The 24692-nt window shown below is 36.3% G+C and overlaps 2 protein-coding genes across 2 annotated transcripts in view; both read left to right on the top strand.

Annotated features, from left to right (window-relative positions):
- LOC131436889 (potassium voltage-gated channel subfamily KQT member 1-like) overlaps nt 1-24692 on the top strand; it is a 444267-nt gene that overhangs the window by 154120 nt on the left and 265455 nt on the right. The window lies entirely within an intron of this gene.
- Nucleotides 14875-19780, top strand: LOC131436888 (uncharacterized). The gene is made up of 2 exons (XM_058605859.1): nt 14875-15331; nt 15409-19780. The coding sequence occupies exon 2, from the start codon at nt 15419-15421 to the stop codon at nt 19631-19633; it is 4215 nt and encodes a 1404-aa protein (XP_058461842.1). The 5' UTR covers nt 14875-15331; nt 15409-15418; the 3' UTR covers nt 19634-19780.

The following is a 24692-nucleotide window of genomic DNA, read 5'->3' as shown; positions in this document are numbered from 1 at the left end:
TATGACTCAATTCATAAGGATGTAATTCGTAAAAAGACATAAAGTTTTACAAGAATGATTTGAATATGTGTCAAACTCATTCCGTCTTTCAAGCAGGTGTGTAATTTTACATGTTTCTGCTCTCAAAAGTATGTCTTAATGCATTAAATATGTGTTAGATCTACTGTAAAAATGAGTAATTTTTGACGCTCGTGTATGTCGGTCTCAGAAGACGTAAATTTACACGATTTTTCTAGGTGTGCATATAAGACCAAAAGAACTTTTTTTTCAATAAAATTGAATAATGAGGCATTTCCGCGTACAAGCCGATTGACTCATATTTTTGGGGGATGATCTAGGGTCTAACGGTTGAAAAAAAATACACTGGCCAAGTGAAAACCAAGTGAAGTGATTGTGACCATTATTATCGATATCACTTCACGGTGAAAATCGAGTGAAGTGAGTTTAGGTCATTATTACGGAAGTCGCTTCAAATACAAAAGTAATTACTTGGATGAACTTGATGTCATTATGAACATCACACCACCAACATTTTTTTTCGAAAAAATCAGTTTTTCAGTTTCCACTACAGTGATCGCTTCACTATGCGTGATACTAATAATAGGTAAAATCAAATGAAGTGACATGTAAGTGAAGTGAATGTGAAAGTGAAAGTGAGAATGGTAATAAGGGCCACTATTTTTGCGAATTTGTTTAAACTATCGTTCAACAAAATAAATTCAAATGTTTTGCATAATACAAAGCATCATTCGAACAACATTAATTTTTTCGTTGAAAGATATTGAGAAATAAGCTGGTGAAGGAGTATTTTTAAGGATATGATTTGCGGTGTCCACTGTACCTCACTGCAGACTAATCAGAAGTCAACAAATTAAAGCAGCATAGTTATAGTAGATGTTTTCTAGACCCCAACATTTTTGTTTGATTTTTTAAATTCTTTTAAAATTTTTATAAATTTTTTAAATTTTTGGTGGTTGTTTAAAGTCAGGAGGTCGGATCCGGATGAAATTTCACAGCCGCTTGAAAAATATTATGAGCTTTAATTTAAATCAAGATTTGTGAAAATCAGTTCAAGCATCGCAGAGAAATCGAAGTGAATTCAATTTTGGAGTTTTTCTTGACCATTCACATTAGAAGGGGGGACCAGTAGTACCGAATTAAGTTTTTATGCCCACAAACTAACAAGTTCTGCAAACTAAAAGAATTTATCGGACAGTTTTATTGGATTTGTACTTGTTTTTGACTATCGTTCGTGCAAAAATACTAATGAAATTGGTAATTTTTCACTTATCACGCTTTAGTTCCGGAACCGGAAGTCGTATCTAGATTAAATGTTTTTTTTAGGAAACTATGAGAATTTTCATTTGAATCTTAGTTTGTGAAAATCGGTTGAGCCATCTCTGATAAAAGTGAGTGCATATTTTTCCCAATTTTTTGGTAAATTTAAATCTATATCTCCGGAACCGGAAGTCGGATCGGGATGAAATTCAATAGGCAGCTATGGGACCATAAGATCTTTCATTTGAATCCGAGTTTGTTAAAATTGGTAAAGCCATCTCTGAGAAAAGTGAGTGCATATTTTTGTTACATACATACACACATACACACACACGGACTGACACACACAGACATTTGCTCAGTTCGTCGAGCTGAGTCGAATGATATATGACATTCGGCCCTCCGGGCCACGGTTAAAAAGTCGATTTTCACAGTGATTGCATAGCCTTTCTATATGAGAAAGGTAAAAAACAGCTGAAAGAAGCTAAAAGATCAAAAACAGATTGAGGAACGTGGGTACATCAATGAAAAAAAAAGAACTTTATAATACTCAGTCCCGTTTCTCTGGTAGTATTTTCGTAAATTCTCATTTCTACTGTTTCGCTCATCAACCTTCTTCTACATTGTTTTCTCGTTGGGTTCTGGTAAAAGTATAAAAACTTGCGTTAATCCTATTAATATTCCCATTCTCATATATTCACATAAATGATATCATTTACGTAACGAAACGAAATATGATTCATATGATACGTCAATAAGGAAGTGCTTAACAGATCGGCTGAAAAGTTCGTATCGTTTCTATGAGAGGGCGCCACTAGAATTAAATCCATACCATTTTCAGTTAGTACCAACCTTCAAAGATACGTGTATACATTTGACAGCTGTCTGATTATTAGTTTGTGAGATATTGCATTTTGAGTGAAGCTACTTTTGTTATTGTGAAAAAAAATGGAAAAAAAGGAATTTCGTGTGTTGATGAAACACTACTTTTTGATGAAAAAAAGTGCCGCCGATACCAAAAAATGGCTTGATGAGTGTTATCCAGACTCTGCACCGGGCGAAGCAACAATTCGTAAGTGGTTTGCAAAATTTCGTACTGGTCATATGAGCACCGAAGACGATGAACGCAGTGGACGTCCAAAAGAGGCTGTTACCGATAAAAACGTGAAAAAATCCACAAAATGATTTTCAATGACCGTAAAGTGAAGTTGATCGAGATAGCTGACACCCTAAAGATATCAAAAGAACGTGTTGGACATATTATTCACGAATATTTGGATATGAGAAAGCTTTGTGCAAAATGGGTGCCGCGTGAGCTCACAATCGATCAAAAACAACAACGAATTGATGATTCTGGGCAGTGTTTGGAGCTGTTACATCGAAATAAAACCGATTTTTATCGTCGATATATAACAATGGACGAAACATGGCTCCATCACTTCACTCCGGAGTCCAATCGACAGTCAGCTGAGTGGACTGCACGCGATGAACCGAACCCAAAGCGTGGAAAGACTCAACAATCGGCCGGTAAGGTTAGGGCGTCTGTATTTTGGGATTCGCATGGTATAATTTTCATCGACTACCTTGAAATGGGAAAAACAATAAACAGTGATTATTATATAGCGTTATTAGAGCGTTTGTAGGACGAAATTTCAAAAAAACGGCCTCATTTGAAGAAGAAAAAAGTTTTGTTTCATCAAGACAATGCACCGTGTCACAAGTCGATGAAAACCATGCTGAAATTTAACGAATTGCTCCCTCATCCACCGTATTCTCCAGATTTGGCCCCCAGTGACATTTTCCTGTTCTCAGACCTCAAGAGAATGCTCGCTGGTAAAAAATTTAGCAGCAATGAAGAGGTAATCGCTGAAACTGAATCCTATTTTGAGGCAAAGGACAAATCGTACTACAAAAATGGTATCGAAAAGTTGGAAGATCGCTATAATCGCTGTATCGCCTCTGATGGCAATTATGTTGAATAATAAAAACAAATTTTGGCAAAAAAATGTGTGTTTCTATTAAACGATATGAACTTTTCAGCCGAACTGTTACTAGTAGTCAGATCCGGCTTGAATTAAGTTGACGTCAATAAGATTGTAAGACACCTGATTTCAAATCGCATTCCGGTATAGTCTGACTTTGGCTCCGGTTTTGTTTGATCATAAATAAAAAAGTCCTGCTATAAGTCAAACTTAATTCTCGGATCCCGAGACTTCCAATTGAATCCAAGATAGATATCGATTCAGACATCTCCTAGACAATCGATGGCTCATTTTTTAGCCAGCCTTACTCAAAAACCTGCAACTCTGATGAATTTTGTCTGGATTGTTTGGTTCGGAATGATCCAGGTAAAATTCAACAGTAGCCTATGAAGCCTGACGCGTTTCAATTTGAGTCATTACACAGAAAATAGAAAAGTAAGTATAAAATTTGTCACGCGTTCAGAATATTCTGATTGATCTCTGAGAAATTAAACGATATTACACCAAAATTTCAAACTTTTCTATCGTTTTAATTATTTGTATCATTTTTCATCTTTGTAGTATTTCTGTAATTTTTGTTATATTGATCATTCTTTATTTTTAATTGCAGTTTAGATAATCATAGTATTTTTCTCATTTTTTCTGTTTTGTCATTCATCATTTTTAGTTATTTAATCTTTTAAAAATTTTGGTTCTTAGTATCCTCAGCAATTTCATCTTTTTGAACATTTTTTGTATTTTAAGCATGCTAGGAAATTTTCGTGTTAATACATAATATATGATTTTAAATACTGTTAGTTTCTTATCATTTTTAGCAATCAGAGCATTTTTAGAACTTTTAAAATCTCTAGTTTTATCATTCTTAGCGTATCATACATATTTAGCATTTTAAAATTTAAAATACTAAATATATTACGTTTAACACATTTAGTATTTTTGGAATTTTCAGCAATTTGAGTTTTATTAAATTATTTATCACTTTGGCATTTATAACATTTTCAACATTCCTAGCACTGTTATACATTTCAGCATTTGAGCAATTATAAAAATTAATAGCAGAAACGGTGGCTAATTCAGGCTCGACTTATTCCGATTTGGAGAAAACTTTTCATACATCTCCAGTATGAAAACCGATTTGTTTTGCACGAACTCGAAGATTTTCTACAGACCTACGGATACGATAGACAAAGTCTATGGAATTTTTTTTTCTATGGGAATAAACGAAAATTAGAATTCATCACCGGAGAACTACGAGAACCAGTTTTATCTGGCAAGCGAAAAAAGTTCCACAGCGAGCGCTTCTGAGACAAATGCCAATCTACGGAAATGACACTACGACTATCTGGCATCGCTGGTCAGTGGTATCGTAGTACTAGCCACGCAATGATTCTGTACGCTAAGAATCGGCTGCGAAGTCTGGTGAAACAAACAAAAGGAATGTAATGCCAAGATTTTGTTTTTCTTTAAATTTCTTCAAATCATTATAACTCGGAAACTTTTTTTTTTGTTTTACTTATAGAGAAAAGCTTTTTGTACCCATCTGTGGGGCTGGGGATCGAACTCAGGCGGGGTGCGTGAAAGGTATCGAGTAATCCATTACACTGTACCCGTCCTCAACTCGGAAACTGTTATTTGCATAAAAATGCTGTTGAAGATGAAGAAATTCTACACTCAAAATAATAATCATGTTATAGTTACCTGAAAAGTTATGTGAATATTTTCTACCCCACTTTTCACGTAGGTTTTCATGGACTGGCATTTAAAAGCTGTTTAATGCATTATCCAGTAAAAGTTACGTGTTTCATAGGTAAAATGTAATGTACTGTTCATATCACATTTACCTATCAGTTCATATCAAATTTAGATACCAGAGAATTACTATTTTATATATTGGTTGGAGTCAAAAGGGAGATTTCAGATTTTTATATAAATCTATGATATGAAAAATACCATGAAAAATAAAACATTTATTTCAGAGAAATTAGCATATAATTTCAATAACTTAAAAAGCAACTAATAACGTCGTGGTATCTCAAATCGATAAGCCTCCAGAAATCGTTTTTGTTGTCACTGCCATCCAACCGAAGCCGAAGTCGAGAACCGAGAACTCCCCCAACTTTACCGATGCAGTTTGATGTCGCATTACATGGTTCCAGTGTCTCTAGCTTCATGCCGATTTTGAATTCGTTTTTGGTGGACCAACGACATTTGAAGCATTCGACAGGAGCGGGCAAACTTCCAGACTCACGCAGGCACTCGGTACAGTTGAACACATGGAAACTTTCATACTGGAATGGTCCGGACGATGTAGTGAAAAATTGTAATTAAATAATATTTCTCGCAAATATTTACACTACTTACACTTTGAGGGCCACTGTTCGCCATTTTCAAAATCGAGTTTTTCACAATGGAAATTCACGTAAACCTTATGTGATGACTCTATGTTCGTCTAACATTCATTTTCGTCACGTAAAATATTCAATTTGACATTTGAAACCATTTTACGTGATTTTTCAAATGAATCGAACGATAATTTTTATTTGAGTGTAAGAAATCGATTGAGTACTCCAAAAACAATACACACTGACAAACAAATGACTAATTTTTATCTGAAACTTAAAACTGGCAAATTACCTAAAAATTATGTTAGCGGGAAGTTCTTTACTAATCTATTACTAACACTAATCAAACCTGCAACATATGAGAGATTAAAGTTCATGCTTGAAACAGAATTATTTAACAAAAATATTGAAGAGATTTTTTTATTAGATTTTATTTTTTGGTTTTTATAAATCATCAAAAAGTCTTCGATTATTTTTCAGTAGTTTAGAGTGATCTCCTAGAACTTCTTTAAAACAATTTTTTACGATTGACAGTTCCCGAGGTACAGTGATATGAAAAGTGCACACAAAAAATTGTTCAGCTTTTTTAAAAGTCACTCTTGAGTTGGATAAAGAAAAATCAGGAAACGTGTTAGCAACACCTTTTTGTATATCAATTCTTTAATCAGAACCGTTGTCGCAGGCAACATCACTGTTGAATGATATAAAAAAAAACAACTAGAGGAGTATTTTGTAAATAGAACAATTCAATATAAGAGCAAATTCAGCAGCTGCAAGATTCATATGGGTGGTCTATAATGTAAATGAAACTGAAACAAACGTATCCCCAGCAATCCATTTTAGTTTTATTTATTCGACCAGTTCTACTGTCAAATTTGAAACTGGTATACACTGCCGTTCTATTTTTTCTATATTTGAAACACAGATAAAATGCTGCTGGGGCTGCCAGTTTATTTTGTTATATTTTCTAGATTAAAATTTTAAAACTGACATAAATTATGCATCTAGAACTAGAACACTCCTGAATATGCCCTAAACGATCGTGGTTTTGTTTTCGTGAAAAAAATGACAAGCATTCTACTATTATGATCTTTGTTTGTCATTTTGTTCAAATGCGTATTGATGAAAAATTCTTTTTTGGACAAGCTGTATTCTAAAGCTGGAGCGAAAAATTAACATTCAGCTTTTTGTGACATGTTTTCGCGCTTTGCATGGATGGGAAACTGTCGGTTGACCATTTCATAAGATAATTGTTCAAGGATTCTTAAATATCTTGTATCGATAGAATAATTTGCTGACAATTGTTGGGAATAATCTGTGGCATGTAGCATCGATAGAACATAAAAGATATTTGTTAGATGGAAAATCAGGAACACTAACTCTCTTCTACCGTTTGCCACTATTTCGGTTTGTAAACAAAAAGAGATCAATCACCATTTGGAAGCATGATAATCAAATCACGCCGCTTATCCCTTTTCATCCAGGCAAACAAATCGGACTCACTTTCCTATCCCAATGATCACGATAAGTTACACGTCAATCGGCCGAAGTGCCCCTCCTGAAGAGGTAATTTAATTTCCCGATAAATATTCATGTAAACTGTTCTACCTGAGGTACGGCTACCAGGAGGACAATAAATTTTATTCCCACTCGATGGACCGTGACCTCCGTAACAGTGGTACTGACTGACTGTTCTCAACCCTGACCGCCGACCGGTTGCTAGCAAAGCTACCCTTTCGTTTATACACTTGGAAGTGCCGTAAAAATAACCCGTGAATAAATGCATCGTAATCTGATTAAATCGGCCTGGTTCTTCTTTAATGACGGCGGGTACTGCAAGACAACTTTTTACACGTGGTAATGTTTGGACAGTGTCGGTATAATAAGTGGTGATATATGTTTACGGGTAACTCTGTATAATGGAATCATCTATTCAAGCTTCGCTTGTCGTATGGACACTGACTCTGGCTTTGGTTTACGACCGGTACAGTGACATGATGGTAACGTAATCTGGGGATTGATTAGCTTTATTTGATCCGGAGAAAAGAATGTGTAACGAGCCACAAAGTTTGACGACAAGTTTGCCCAGGATACGAAAACCGGGAGACTATGCTTGTTTTTATCTGGCGTTGTCCATCCAACAGTAAGTAATTTTTCATTACTTCAAAAAGTACCTATCAATCAGAATCTAATTGCTGCTTTGAATTACTTTGTGATAAGCCATCTTTCTCTTGAGAACGTGCTATTACTGTTTTCGCTAATTAGCCAACGATTGATTGCTTCGCACAGTTGAAATACCTGACGAGTTGTTCCATGCAAAGTTTTTAAAAATAATCAACACAAGGTTTTGATCAAAAAATTACGATGATTTTTCACTGCATTTTGGTCCAATATGTGTTCAGATCAAACACACCAGGAACGTCATTCAACAATCGGAACAGCGATCTGTTCACCAAAAAATAATAGAAGTTTCCGATGTTGATGCTGTCTTTTGTGATGGATAAAATGTTTATTTCCATTTCTGTTATTCTACAGATTGATACTATTCCTGCATGAGTTCCCATGTTTTAGGTAGCGTTGATAATTTCGGATCTAGGCAATCTTCGCATTTGATGTTTTATAACAATTTTGATTGAATTGAATTTTGAAATCTACTACTGTATAAGATATAGCATGGTTGAGGACAAAATCATCATAATATACGCATTTATTCTGAACTAGCTGACCCGTCGAACTTCGTTTCGCCCAACAATTATTTGTTCGAATTTATGTTTTCGGACATCACAATTGTCAAACGACTAAATGGTTAGCGTTTCTCTCCGTTATTTTTCTGATTCGACAATGAATGGAATTCGACACATATTCGCTTTAGCCCGAAACAGCAGTATCACCAAAAATTAATGTGAAAATGTGAAATACTTCTGTTAAGCAAAAATTGAGCAAATGTACAGATTATCATCTCATCCTTTGAATCAAAATACTGAACAGAGATCCCTCACTAATGACTTTGACATAAAGGATAAAAGGTGCCACGTTTTCTCTTCCAGGTGTGATTCTTGCTTTCGGTAATCGATGAAGAAGCTCAATAACCAGAATGTTGTATTGATAAACCTAAAAAAATGCTGAAGAGTATCTCTTCTAGATTTGTTCATTCGATAGAGTAGGATATGTTCACAGTTTGAATTTAGCCCAAGTAACTAAAAGTTCGTAAAAAAAGATTTCTGAAGAGCATTCTGAACAATCCGTTTTTAAGGAATTACTTATACTTGAATGTTCACCCGACGAAACAGAACAAACTTTAAAGCTTTTACAGCTTTTAAGTAGTGAGAAAGTTTTCTCAGAACTTGTTCTGTACGTTCAAGTTGCCAAAAAGTGCCACGCGTACTCTAGAGATCTAATAAAGTGGATATTTTTCAGGTACTGTGGAACTTCTGGTTGTTGGTTGGAGAGACGACGCTTAAATTTTAATTTGATATTCATCTTACCAATTTGAACATTCCTCACAGAATATGGTCTCGTTCCATTATGGTAATCATCTTGAACATTGATCTAAATGCAACTTATTATGTGCGCTTAGTGTAATCTGAATCATTAGAAAGCAAAATGCAGTGAAAATCTCTTAGTTTGACCTTAGCGCTTCTACAGTACAATCTTTTCATTGATTCACTCAAAAATTTACCAATACTATTTATTTGAATCCATTGAACACAATTCATCAACTGATAAATGATATCAGAACTTTTTCTCCTGACTGAACATTCCGTCATTGAGCTATTTGGCAAGCAATAATCTCGATACCTAATTAAGCACGTGGCTCGAAATGAAGTACCACATGAATCATGAATCGTTGCGCGCCAAAAGATTCTTTCAACGATCTAGTATTCCTTTCTTCGACAGCCAAACACTTATGCAACTCGTTATGCGCCAAACACCAATCGATGATCTAGCAATCATTGGCGACTTTTTCAGTGGAAAATTCCATTGTCCATACAAAATAATTTTATTGGTTTTTCCCACTTTTCCGGTAAGTTTTCTTAACCTTTTTGATGTACGAACCCGGTGGGGGTAAAAACTGATCAAACAAAAAAAAAGCATCTCAATCCGTCCATCCGTTCTTACGTGATGCGATTACAAAGAATGATCTCTGCATTTTTATATATATAGATAACGTCGTATGGTTTTGTCGCTCGTATTTCATTCGTATTCCCAATAACGCTAGCAAAATCAAAGGTAGCTATGATTCGATCGAACCACATTCGATCGAAAAATCAATACGTCGTTATTCAGAATAAGGGCGATAATGTTGACTTGTAAACAACTTTGACCAAGCATTACCGAGAATAATTTGCGATCAAAATGAATGACACATTCATTATAAATTCTGCTCTCGCTCTCTAGCACAGTTTTATTGTATAGTATAATGTAAAATCGTAACAAGCTGACCGCTGACTGAATAGAAATGTAGTCATGTAATTTAAAATGCAAGAGTAAATAATTTACATTTTACGTGTCTTACTGAACATAATGCTTTAATTTCAAACAATTCATTTTGTTAGTATACCTTTTTTAAATGTTGCACTCATCAACAACTGTTTGTCCCTACGGTTCCACGATACCCGAAACGAATGCATGATTTTTCATAGTGATAAAAAGACGTTCCATTTCATAAGAGAACAACCATTTCAGACGCGACATCTACAATTAGGTTTTGCACGATGACGACACAAATGAACTGCCGATGAATCAAGTTCATCTTTGACAGTTGCCGTGTACTTGTTTTGTTTTGCAACTGCAAGTTAAAAATTGAAAAAATGACGAAAAAACGTATTCCACAGTGAAAATAACTAAAAAGATTGCCCTGTATGTGTTTCCAGCATCAAGGAGCGATATATGTATGAATCTGTTGAGTGTGAGGCGTATTGCAATTTTTACATTCGAACGATGAACTTCTGATGAACTTTTAAACTGTAAACAAGTACACGTCGACTGTCAAAAAAAGTTCATTCTGTTCATTTTGTGAGGTTATGGCATGTTCGTGCAAAACCTAATTTCAAAGTAGTTACGCGAAACTTATCTAATGTGTCAAATTGTTTCCCGGTTGTAGTTTCCCTACAACAACGGTAGCACTCACGATCAGAGATGATTGTTATTTTTTCAAAAATCTGTCTGACTCAAAAATTTATCTGGATTTGTCTGTTTCTAACTATGTACAAGGAAATTTTGACCGGGTTTTATTTTCAGTGAGAAAAAAAAAGGTCTCACCACCTTTTGTCTAGAGGCCAAAAGCTTAAAGATCTAGTGAGGTCTGACAAAACCTGTTGAAATCTGTAAAATCTGGTAAACGATCTGGTTAGTAAGAGTGTCTGCTGGAGCGAGAAAAATCTGGCATTTGCCAGATATTCCAATTGGCAACGCTGCTCACGATGGTAAATTGACGGGCGGCAAGATTTTTCTATGCGTTCATTATTTTTGGAAAAACACGCAGATAAATTACAAAAAAAATACTAACACAGATTTTGAAATTTTCACGACCTTTTTATTTATTTATTTATTTTTCTTTTGCTGACCAGATTTTTTTCGGATTTACAGACTTCTGAAACCCTGTCTGAAGATATTTGCAATTTTTAACTGGCGAAATGCGTGTCAAGTCTGTTCATTTATTTAGCACATTTTGGTCGAAAATATTTCGTCACGTGAACCATTTATCATATCAGTGGATTTGCTTTTCACGTCTGGAATTGGTAGTTTTCCGTAATAAAGAATGTACTTCGATAAAATGGCACACACATTTTCACTCACTAAAGTTTACCGATCTTGTTTTTTGCAATTTTCAGGAAATGAACTAATAATGAGCTAAGATTTACAAAATTTGTTGTTTTTAATTACGTCTCGTTCTGAATGCCCGTTCCTTCTAGTACACTTCTCCCATCAAATTTTGTACAAAGGATTTTCCCGGCGCTCTTGTTGTTTTCACCAAAATTTCCGTCATCTTGATTTAATAATTTTTAGACGTTTGCAAAGTTCCGTCTTCATAATTGCCCATAATCATAAGATTTTGGTGGGTTCATAAAGAATGTACTCGATAAAAATGCAATAGATATAAATAACCACAAAAAATTATAGTCAGATATTTTTGAAACTCTTCTACGCTAATTGCCCGCACCTTGGATTTTACGCTTTCCATTGAATTAATTCCTTGCAACACTTGCGCCGTCTTTCTAACACACTTTCGCCGAAGCGACAGCAGGTGCCTTTAAAGGCTGACCGTTGATGTTACCGGCAGTTATGTACGGCTTTCTGAATTTGCCCTACACGCTTAAAAATAGTTACTCAAAAATGAGTAAGATCTCACTCATCTACAGAAAAAGTGGAACAACTCTAATTTAGAGTAACTCCGAAGTTACTCAAATTTGAGTTCTTCCACTGGAAACGATATTTGGGTAAAATCTACTCATTTACTGAGTAATACTTTATTTGTACATGTACCAAAAATAGAGTAACTATCACTCAAATTTTGAGTGAAATTTTATTTCACATATACCAAATTTGCAAAACATTGCTCATTTTCTGAGTGTATTGTATTAAAATATTAGGTAATTGAACTCAATACTATATCAAGTGGTGAAAGCAAATTTGCTCAGGCACCAATCATACACTTATTCCTCATAAATGACATTTGAGCATATTCGGTTTCATTCTAAAGCACAACACGGAGTTTATCATTCCGGTTTTTGCAGACACAACACCGTTTGTGTTGAGTGACTCACCCTCGAAATACGCGATCTCACTAACAAAATATACAACCTGTTGCTACAAATGGTTATTACAACTTTTAGACTGATCTTGCGAATAGTAACAAAAAAAACGAGTTATTGCGTTAAACTCAAATTTAGAGTAGGAGTTACTCAATATCATTGATGATAACTACTCAATTTTTGACGTTTCCATGTATCATTTGAAAATGAGTAACTAGTACTCAAACTTTGAGTAACTTTTTCTAAGCGTGTAAGACAATACCTGACCACTGGTTTCTTATTCTTCCTTCCGAATCATCCTTCTCGTCATTTTCGCCCTGTGGAACAAATGCCAACGTATCGGCTACAGTGTAGCCATATTTACAGATTTTTTAATAGCTTTATGCTAAGAAAAAATTATTAATTATATTTAAATTTTTAGATTCGGTTTTTGATTTGAAATAAACATGAAAAATGTTTTGATGAATGCATTTTTTTTAAATATATATTGATGCTTAAAAACAATTAATTGAGCTTTGATGACAAAACACGAAATATCTCATGTTGAACGCAAAATTGAATCCATTGTTGACGTATTACCGGATCTTTTGGAAACCGGAAAAAGACAAGTTTGGATAGAAATGTGTGACCACAGTATGCAGTTCATTCTTCTCGTAAAACTAAACACACTTTCGAGTTTACACGTTAATTCACTGAAAAGAAAAATGGCAGCCACCCAGTTGTCAGGTCTTGTCTTACACGCTTAAAAATAGTTACTCAAAAATGAGTAAGATCTCACTCATCTACAGAAAAAGTGGAACAACTCTAATTTAGAGTAACTCCAAAGTTACTCAAATTTGAGTTCTTCCACTGGAAACGATATTTGGGTAAAATCTACTCATTTACTGAGTAATACTTAATTTGTACGTGTACCAAAAATCAAATCACTCAAATTTTGAGTGAAATTTTATTTCACATTTACCAAATTTGCAAAAAAATTGCTCCTTTTCTGAGTGTATTGTATTAAAATATTAGGTAATTGAACTCAATACTATATCAAGTGGTGGTCGCTTGGAGTTGTGTGTCAATCGCAAATTAACATACATGTCAGTTATGCTCAGGCACCAATCATACACTTATTCCTCACAAATGACATTTGAGCATATTCGTTTCCATTCTGAACCAAAACACGGATTTTATCATTCCGGTTTTTGCAGACACAACACCGTTTGTGTTAAGCGACTCACCCTCGAAACACGCGATCTCACTAACAAAAAATACAACCTGTTGCTACAAATGGTTTTTACAACTTTTAGACTGATCTTGCGAATAGTGACAAAAAAACGAGTTCTTGCGTTAAACTCAAATTTAGAGTAGAAGTTACTCAATATCATTGATGATAACTACTCAATTTTTGACGTTTCCATGTATCATTTGAAAATGAGTAACTAGTACTCAAACTCTGAGTAACTTTTTCTAAGCGTGTAGGTTTTCTCTGGTGCTTGCTCAATACTTAGCATACACGCTGCCAACAAAATACTTAATATTAAGTTCTGTTCGTCCGATAGAAGGGTTGCGTGCAAGAAGTCAATTTTAGCAGACTCGGTCAGCAATTTTAGCAGACTCTGTAATTTTCAAACCAGCAACGCCATCGCACGGCATCACGTTCAACATATCATGTCAATTGTATGGGCGCGCAGTGCTACTATTTAGGCGCGCACGAATTTGACATTTCTCTCCTTTAGTTCTATGAATGAGATTCAATGCGGACCCGCCGGAGGCCGCCATGCTCGCTAAAAAGGATGTGGCCAATGATTTGTTCGGAAAATGTGAGAGCTTTGTCTTTGATTATAGTTAAGATTTGATTTACGTATTTTTTAACATAGCTTAAATATCTAATATTAGATAAAAACCCCATGAGCGAAGTAAAAATATGAAATTAAAACTCCACGGTTGCAATATCATATATCATATCATCAATTACAGATTTAAGGACTATTCACACATTTCAGTTCCGTGACGGTTCAGTGAAAGTGCCTTCAGTGCGCCGTCAGTGTTCTTTTTTTTTTGTCGGAACCTTTTTTTTTTTGAAATGTGTGAATAGTCATTAAAAGATAAAATTCTCTAACGACAAGAATTATTTATTTGTTCACCAAAAGCATCAAGTATGTATTGAGTCGGTATCGGAATATTAGGAGAACATATCTGCATTGCTGTATCGAGTACAAAAATCGGTATAAATACCTGTAAATCGGTATAGTTGGCAGCGTTGGGTTCAAGGCCCGCTGAAGATAATTTATCCAAAATTCTGTATTTGCTCCGTCGAAGCAAAGACATCATGTTAACAAGATATTCAGCTCTCACATTTCCCGAACAAATCATTGGCAACATCCTTTTTAGCGAGCATGGCGGCCTCCGGCGGGTCCGCATTGAATCTCATACATAGAAGTATTAGGGGAGAGAAATGTCAAATTCGTGCGCTCCAAAATAGCAGGGCTGCGCATCCATACAATTGACATGATATGTTGAATGTGATGCCGTGCGATGGCGTTGTTGAACTGAAGATTGATTTCGCTCCAAGCTGACAGGGTCTGGTCGAAGTTAACCGGCCTGCGGAGATATTTCTGAAGGGATAATTTTCGCGCCATTTAGGTAGACAATGTTTAGTGTGTTAGTGAGGGCGAAATGAACAGCAGAAAGTGCATCGAAACATCGGATTACTCCGAAACGGGTAAACATTTTGTGAATGCCGATTACCGCGCCAATAGGTAGACTAAACGAAGAAAACAGTTAGCTCATACGTGAGATTTAAATTCATTTAACTTAGAATAGTGTTACAGTTTAGGAGGTTGATTTTGAATGATTCAAACTCGCCGTTCATCGAGTTGATTTTATTGTTCAATTGAAACGGATCAACGATCGAATACTAGCTTGTGCGTGCAGATATAATACACCATTTAAGTAGTATTGTTATAAAAACAGCTTTGAATAAGTAGTAAGTTTTAATAAATATGCCAAAATTTTGAAAATTCTGTTCAGCTGATCACGACGTTGTGTTTAATCATCTTCCAGCTTCTTCGTAATGGGACCGATCTCGTGTAACGAGCCGACTAGGCCAATTGAGTTATTTGCAGAACTCGATGACATGATGGAGTGTGACGAGATCACCGAACACAATGGTAACGGTGTGCCGTCTTCCGGCACCACCCTGGATGAAGCGCGAACATTCCGAGCCCCGTTTGATAACGAATACATCAAGAAGAAAACAAAGACACCAGGAAAAATCAATGAGCTAAAATATTCCGCTCGTTTCACTCATCAAACCATGGACATAAAACTTCACAGCGAAGGCTGTCTGATGCTGGTGAACGACGAGCTGCTGGCAAAAGTGATTATCGAGGAACCGGAAATACTGGATAAAACTGTTGACTTTGAACAGGCCAAACAAGTTCTGTTGAAGCAGCTCAAGATTGTGGAGGTGTATTACGACTATTTCACAACCCAACGAACAAAATTCAGGATCGAGTTTTTGAAAGCCCTCGAAGAAATCAAATCAAAATCGGGAAACGAACGTGAATTCGCAAAAGATTGTATTGCACTGTGGGGAATACTCAGTGATTTTGAGTGTTATGGTCCATTTAGCCATCGTAGTGTTTGTGAAGAAATTGTAAAAAATCATTCGTTTTCGGAACATTTCATTGATATTGCAACAAAGCTGCATGAGGTCGAATGCACTCTACTGCGACGATCAGATCTTCTTCCGTGTACTGCCGGGTTGATGGAAACGGATGTGTCGGATTTGATGAAAGCTCTAAAGCAAGTTCAATCAACTGCAGTGGAAGTCCATAGGAAGTATCTACTCGGACAAGCACCAGAATTTTTCTCGTTACACTTGAAGAAGGTATCTCCGCAACTGATCATGTTTGTCCGTGAGAGCGATGTGGAACTATTCACTAATCTGGCAGACAATTTGGCTGAGTACTATTTCCAGGAAGCGTTGGAGAATTTAGCAAAACGATTTGTCCTGAAGGTGAATGCTATAAAAATCGGTGAATTCAGTCGGGAAGAGTCTCTGACCGATCCAGTTTACATTCTTTTGTGTAAATATCTAGAAGAGTTGCTGGAAGAAATCGAGGAAACGAAAGTTCTGGAGTTATGTGACATGATCATTCTGGACGACGCAGGTTGGCATCCGGATCATAAGCTGAAAAGGAAAAATGAAGCTTACTCGACGAAGTGCTTGGAACGGGAATACTTATTCATTTTTAAGTTACTGCAGCACTTCGAGCCTGGTCCTAAATCCGAGTGTAAACCATTTGAGTACAATCCGAAAACATTGGTGTGTTCCGAAGGGCAATCGGCAGAAAAATTTAATCTATTGGTTGAACCCTATCAAGCCCTGCAAGAATCGTACGTTTGGTATTGTCTGGTGGACGATGCACTCTCATCGTTTGCCAGTAAAAGCCTGCTCGTGGATTACGAAGCTGTCCTGCGGAAGTATATCGCGTTGATTCGTGAAGCAAGCCGTGATCAGTTGGAACGCGTTCGAGATTTGAGTCATTGCCTAGTGCACTTTATTGCTTGCACGATTTGGATTTCCGAGCAGGACATGGAAGCGGATTCAAAGGTTGAAAGACAGATACTGCAAATGCAGGTTAATCATCTTGTTCCGGAGGTAACCTTGGATTCAAGCACGACGAACCGGTTTCGTGATTTGGTGACGGTTTTCATCAACTTTTGGAATCGTAAAAGAAATGTCATTGCTTCCATTCCTTCTAAGGTTAAACTGTCTGGAATGAGTGACATAGCGGAGGCACTGCTAAATATAGCTCTGGTGGCTTTAGAGAAAGATGTGAAAACTGAACCACTGTTGGAATTCATTCGTGCTTATAATAGTTTTCTTGATGAATTTAAAGATGTTTCGTTTGACTGGCTTATCGAAGCCATTCCTGGTCTTGATATTCAGAACGAAATTCCCCGAAACATGATCAAGTTGGTTGATGTTGGTTCAAATCATCAGATCTTCCAGGTGACAGAACCGGTGAAATTTATTCAAATTTTACAAATCTTGCACAGTCATGTTCAAATTCCCAAACATTACATGATTCTCATTATAAAGGCACATTTGTCTCTTTTCCTGTTACAGCTGAATAGAAAACAGTGGTCTAGTGGGCTTGAACTGTCCGAAACCGATCAAATAACTACCACAGCAACATTCATATCATCGATGCGTAGACGTTTACCGGATCTGAACTATCAACTAGATTATGATTCATTCGAACATTTTCTCACCACGAAAGTTGAACCCATCAGCAGTTTAGTGAAAGACAGTAAATCTGCCGGTGATTTTGAAAGTCGAATCCAATACAAGAAAGAGCAACCCAACAGGGTGTGGGCAGAAATAAAAATAGATTCCGTAACAACCCTAGTTAAATACAGCGAAACAAATCGCCTTCGCGAAGAACAACTACTGCGAAAAGCTTTCCAGCACTATTCCGATCAGTATCAGCAGTACCTAATTCTAGCTGAGGACATTCGACTAACTCAAGTACTAGAAGATCTGAAAACAATTCCCAGAACACTAAAGTTCCAATCGTGGGATGATCAGTTCAAGCAAGTTCAGCTTCCGAAAATCCTCGCCGGAATCGCAGTGCTGTGGTTCACCTTGGCCTACGAGACCGAATCTGATGAACTGAGAAACCCGAAACTACACAATATTCAAGCTATGTGTATTCTGCGGTTGCTAGGGGTGGATAAACCAGGTCAAGGAGTGCCCAAACATTTTGCCGGAATCCCAGCGGGACAGGGAAAGACCCTAGCGGTTCGATTAATTGCCATATTGTTGGCTTTGACCGGGCATTCGGTGTGCATTTTTTGCTGTAATGAACAACTAGCTACGAGAGATTGCGCCGCTTTGGAGCAAATTTCCACCCTCCTGGAAATCCAAGAAAGCATCAGTTATACTACAATTAATAGGTATCGTAAATCGGAACCTATACGAATAAATGGTCAACGAGTGATGTACGCTGGATCTGAACTCGATTCAGACGAATTTACAGCGACTTCCAAACGGTTAATGACTGGAAGCTTGAATAAGTCCGTGCTGTTAGTCGATGATGTGGATCTCTACCGAAAGTGGTATCGCTATGATCCTTCGATTGTTGTCATATTGCCTGGATTGGATAAAATTCAATCTCAAGTATGGAACATGACGTCAAAAGAAAAGAATGTTGACGTTGTCAGAAAAAGTATTTTTGAGTACATGGAGTCATCCGAGTTTGCCGAAAAAAATCGTTGGAAGAAATTTTTCGATGGTTCAGATGGATACGTTTTGCTATCAAAAGGCATTAGGAGCTACAAATACTTCAACAATAAGACTTTGTTCGAAGAACACTTAAAAGCGATGATCGAGAGTGCGTGCTACATTCGTAAACAAACATATCCTTTGAACTCGGATTACGATAAGATATTCACCTATCTGAAACATGCCAAGAAAAATGCTAAGATTATAACCGGAGATAAAATCAACTACGGTTATATAAATATTTCGTTCATATCGGATCTGCCTTCTGTTGCGGTACTTGATGATTTCCCGCTCGTACTTGGTGTGTTCGGAAGCGCTTTCATTCAGCTCGAAAAATCTACCAGCGAACAGGTCTGCGGTATTAAGGAGTGGACAGTTATGCCTTCAGTTTTCGGCAACTCAAAACTTCAATTCCGAAAGGATCTCAATTTCAGCATCGAACAGGGAAAGATGAAACGCATTGCCGATACGGCGAATGCAATGCTGGCTGCCCATCGTTCGGTGATTGTCGTATTTGAGGAGTCTTTTCTGATAAGCTTTTTCCTGCATCATCATGGTGGTCAGTTCAAGCTACTTAACATCGTATCCGAGAATACTCCCGACGCAGAAAAACAGCGAATTATCAAGAAGGCCGGTGTTCCCGGAACCGTCACTCTAGTTACGCGAGATGCGGGCCAAGTCCTAGACTACAAATCCAGTGGAGCCGTAGAAAAAGCTGGGGGAATTCACGTGATTCAGACGTTCTTTTCCGACAACCCGATGGAGGAAAACCGGATCATGGGACGAACTGCCCGAAATGGCAACAACGGCAGCTATGAGCTTATCGTTTGCTCACTTGCTGTAGAAGACAGTTCGTACGAAGAGATTGATGCAATCAGAACAAAATCGCGTAAGACCGATCTGGAAACTATTCCGACGATGATTCAGAATGACTCTAAACTGAATGAACAGAAAGGGGCGATGAAATCGTTTTCAAATATTTTTAAGTTTTAACTTTTTTCCGACGAACGTGGTTATTAATTCTTAATAGCATTATTTGTGTTAGTCATCATATTTGTGATTATATGGTAATATATTGATAAGGTAAAGTAAGGTCAAGCTAGAATACGCTAATGAAATAAGTAAATAGTAATCAACTGAGTTTGAGATGTGTTTTTGTTATCACTTCGAAAACCGATACAAATATCATCAATGATAAACAGATGATTCTATAACATTGCCCCGAAAACCATTTCCCAGAAACCATTTCGTCGGAAAATTTCTTTCAGAATATACCATTTCCCAGAAAAGCACTTACCAGAGTGTACATTATTCCAGAATACTGTTTTCCAGTATTATATTCTCCAGAATATAAAAAGTCAAAGCTTTTTCCTCAGAAATTTATTGTCCATTAACGGCGCGTTCACGTTTGGCATAACGCCATTCGGTATAATGGTTATTTGGCATAATAGTTCTAATTCACTGTGATTTTGAAAGGTCTAATGCGGCTACGCGGTCTAATGCGGTGTTAGCATTAAATAAGATATTTATATAAAATGATTGTGAGCTATTTACTACCCTTCATGACTAGAAGATTCAAAGTAAGACGATAAGTAAATTAAACAATGTATCCAAACAATCTATTGTTAGTACACGCACAATAGATCGAAGTAACGACGAAAAGTTAGCTTGCTACTCAAGACTATATGCGGAAACTAATACACAATTTAAAGAAGTTATATTTAAATTGAAATAAATGTAGCTAAATGATTTCATACCTGTTATCTTGTTTGATTATTTTTTTATTAAACTCGTTATTCTCCGAAGCCTCTTCTCCAGACTAACAAAAAATTGCCTTGATAATTACAGTTAATTAGCATTCCCAAAATTAGTTCGTTCTGGAAAATTATTTTCGTGGTACTGGTTCATTCTAGTAGATGTTTTTCTGGTAAAAGATCTGTTCCGGTAAACGTTATTCTGGGGAATGTTATATCTGGGAAATGAATTCTTCTTCTTCTTTTCTGGTTGGCGTCACCTCACTTGGGATGACGCCGGATTGATGGCACAGCAACTAAGGCTATATTGCCAGTTAATTTTCGTTTATAGTCCAATGGACTTTATTTTCACTTGACTACAAGCAAAAATCTCGCTGTGTGGCTGCGTCGAATCGTCAAAGTACGGCTGAAAATCCTTTCTTTCTTGCGAAATACTCGAATTTTCTCCGGACTAACACGATGCAACGTGCTCACCCGTTGAGACTTTCACCGGAAGTTAAATGAATTATAGGAAATGATTTTCTGGGGAATAGTATTAGGTTTTTTACCGTCACTGCTAACCTCAATCGGATGAACACCGTTTTCATGCAAAACAAAACAAGTACACGGCAACTGTCAGAGATGAACTTGATTCATCGGCAGTTCATTAGTGTCGTCATCGTGCAAAACCTAATTAGGTTTTGCACGATGACGACACAAATGAACTGCCGATGAATCAAGTTCATCTTTGACAGTTGCCGTGTACTTGTTTTGTTTTACGGCTGCAAGTAAAAAATTGAAAAATGACGAAAAAGTGCCTGTTTGAAACGTATGTCACAGTGAAAATAACTAAAAAGATTGCCCTGTATATGTTCCCAGCATCAAGGAGCGATATATGTATGAATCTGTTGAGTGTGAGGCGACTTGCAATTTTTACATTCGAACGATGAACTTCTGATGAACTTTTAAACTGTAAACAAGTACACGTCGACTGTCAAAAAAAGTTCATTCTGTTCATTTTGTGAGGTTATGGCATGTTCGTGCAAAACCTAATTAGGTTTTTTATCGTGACGACACAAATGAACAAGTATTCATCCTTGACAGTTCAGCGGTACTGTTTACAAACAAGCTTAAACAAAAATCGAAGAGCACATCTAAAACAATCATCTTTACACTTTGCAACTAGTCACTTTTATTTAATAAATATCAAAAACAAACCGTATTCAAACGTGAACAAATGTTTTCAAACTTTATTTAGGCGATACGGACCGTAAATGGTCTGATCCAATTTGTCAATAAACAAACAAAAGAAATTTCTGTTTACAAACAGTACTGCTGGACTGTCAAAAAGTGTTCATCCGATTGAGGTTAGCAGTGACGGTAAAAAACCTAATACAACCACCGGAAGAGACACCTAAACAGACACAAAACCAATAACATAATAGCGGCCCTTACACGAGTCATAAAAATGTCATTACTAAAAAATAATATCATTTTATTGAACGTGTATGGTGCTGTAATGACGAGTTTTCTATCAAATTTGAAATACATCATTACTTAGTCATCATGAAAAATGACAAAAATAATTCTCGTGTAAGGCCGTGTAGGGCCGCTAATAGTAGCTTCTAAGCGAAATCGACCCAGACATTGAGTGAATGGTATGTCGATGACGTCCCAATTTGAAATTATCACCCCTATTCTGTACTTTGATCGAATCGGAATATTTCGTTCAAATGTGAAAATTTGCATTCTTTAATTCGGTCGAGTGATAATTTTGTATGGAAAACTCGAGCTCGATTTTTAGTACTTTTAAATGTTCATTTTCTGCTGAATCCAGCATTGATCGAGTGCGATGTATAATAGAACTATGATTACGTGTATAATAGAACTATGATTGCGTCTCGAAAATAATTTGTCTGTACGGGACAAAACCGGACAAAACAGTGTGGCTCAACCGGATACATAATTTTCGAAATTCTTAAAGGATCCTTGAAACATACCTATATCTATATTTTTATTCTACCTCTTATCACGTATTGAAACTAGATTTGCTATATATTTAAGTAAAACGATCATTATATGTAGCGAAACAATCGAATAGACTTCAATAAAGACTCTAAAGTCAGTTTCAATATCAACTATTTTGTTACAGGGCGTGAAGTTTCGAAACAATATCTATTTTTCATTTCTTTAGAGCTCATTAAGGTATCTAAAGATTCAGCGTCCTACTGTAACACATGGATCAATAAGTCCCGAGACTAAAAATGGAAGCATTTTTTTTTGCAAATTTTTTTTTATTCATCAACATAATCACCTTTTAGGGTGATACAATGGTTCCAACGTTTTTTCCAATTTTTCAATACCATGTTTAAAAAAAATATCTTTCGTTTCAAAATAAGCTTCAGTTTCAGCGATGACCTCTTCATTTGAGCCAAATCTTTTTCCCTGGAGCAATTTTTTAAGATCAGCAAAGAGCCAGTAGTTACTGGGGGCTAAATCTGGCGAGTATGGGGGGTGGGAAAGCAGATCAAAGCCCAATTCGTTCAATTTCGCCATTGTTTTCGTCGACTTGTGGCAGGGTGCATTGCAGCAATCGCGGCACCCATTTGGAAAAAACCGTTTTCATGCTCAATTTTTCATGAAGGATAGTAAATACACTTCCATATGATATCTGTGTCATCTCAGTAATCTCACGGAGCTTCACTTTACGATCTTTCATTATAATTTTTGTAACTTCACTCAGATTTTCCGGTGTAACGGCTTCCACAGGTCTACCCGAGCGTTCCGCGTTATTTGTGTCGGTACGACAACGTTTAAAATCGGCGAACCACCGACAAATATGAGCTTTTGATGGACAAGAGTGAGGATGTGACGTCCAATATTTTCAATGAGCGCATTTTTGAAATACCTAATTATATTACTGCTTTGCCCTATTTCCTGAAAAAATCTCCACAATAAACGTTTACATTCTATAAGAAAACGTGTTGTAACGCATCAGAAGAATTTTCTTACCACCAGGTAAAGCAGGAAAACCTAAATAAATAAAAGATAAAGCACCGATCAAATAGGCCAGCCATTCTGGCGCAGATAACGTTTTGAGCGTAGGTTATATCACCAAGAGGTGCAATAAAAGTTGGATTCATTCCTTCTCATTTTATCCTACGCGATTTGTGGAATTTGTTATTAGATATGTAAGCTGAAAACTTGTATAAAAACCCAAGAAAATTGAATAAAGTCAAGCATTCCTTGGAAGAGTGTTCTCGTAGTCACTACTTCGAAAATCCCTTCTTGGCAATCTGACGATAGTTCTTCAGTTTTGAAGATTTCTAACGTTCGTTGCAATAATCAATTGATTTGCGCACGGAGTTCAGAAATTATTCATTGATCCTCTCCCTCAGATAGTTCTAGAACGTGTTTTACCAAGCTTCCGTTCCATATTCACTCCTTAGTGGACTTCCAATTTGCTTCAAGTTAAAATTGTCCCATCTTAACTCAGTAGGGTCGTTTCCTTCGCATGACCGAGTTCAAGAATGGGTACACAATTTACACGTGTATTTGTTGATGTAAAAGATTCTTCTTGTAAATTCGGAAATGAATGATGCAGGAAATCATTTCTGTTGTGATCAGCAAAAGTGCACAAAGGAGCGAGTAAATTAGCGAAATTAATAAATTTTGCCCAATATGAGTAAAAAAGAAAAAGATGCCTTCAAACGGTTTAACTTAAGTTATGCACTGACAATTTTTTTCAGTAATTTGATTTTCTTTTTTTTTTTGATTTCATTGATAATAGTATATCATAAGAATTTATCTTATCTGATTCTGATGCAGTTTATTCAATTGTACTCCATTTGAAAAAGGGAGGGAGATTGTACTCCATTTGAAAAGAGCGGGAGATTCCAGACGTAGAGCATATCATGTCTTATCCTGATTTTCCTCCACCAACATCAAAGCTTATCGAATCATCCAATAATTGAACTTACATAAATCAAGAATCATTTTAGCTCAAAATCACTACCCATTGTGTGACGGAAGATCAGTACCGATATTGATCGATGTGATTTAAATTTCACTGATCAACTGATCATGAAAAGATTCTCCGGCAGTGATCTCGTTTTGATGAGGTTTTAGTCTTTATTTTCTCAGCCCTGTACGCTACACTAAGGAAATATTATTCTTTACTTAAAACAATAATATATCTGTGTACCCCTAGGAGGAATAAAACAGATGATTTAAATGTTTCATCAATTCCAACCAAATACATTTGTTAATTTATATAATTTTTTTTTTCCATAAATAGGTTTATTTCTTAAGGCAGTTTA

This window comes from Malaya genurostris, chromosome 3, assembly GCF_030247185.1.
Source record: "Malaya genurostris strain Urasoe2022 chromosome 3, Malgen_1.1, whole genome shotgun sequence".
Taxonomy (NCBI): Eukaryota; Metazoa; Arthropoda; class Insecta; order Diptera; family Culicidae; genus Malaya; species Malaya genurostris.
Note: the sequence above shows the minus strand (reverse complement) of the source record. Positions and strands in the feature narration are given on the sequence as shown.

Excerpts from the sequence above, each read along its gene's own strand:
- LOC131436888 (XM_058605859.1), top strand. The coding sequence starts at position 15,419 with ATGGGACCGATCTCGTGTAACGAGCCGACTAGGCCAATTGAGTTATTT.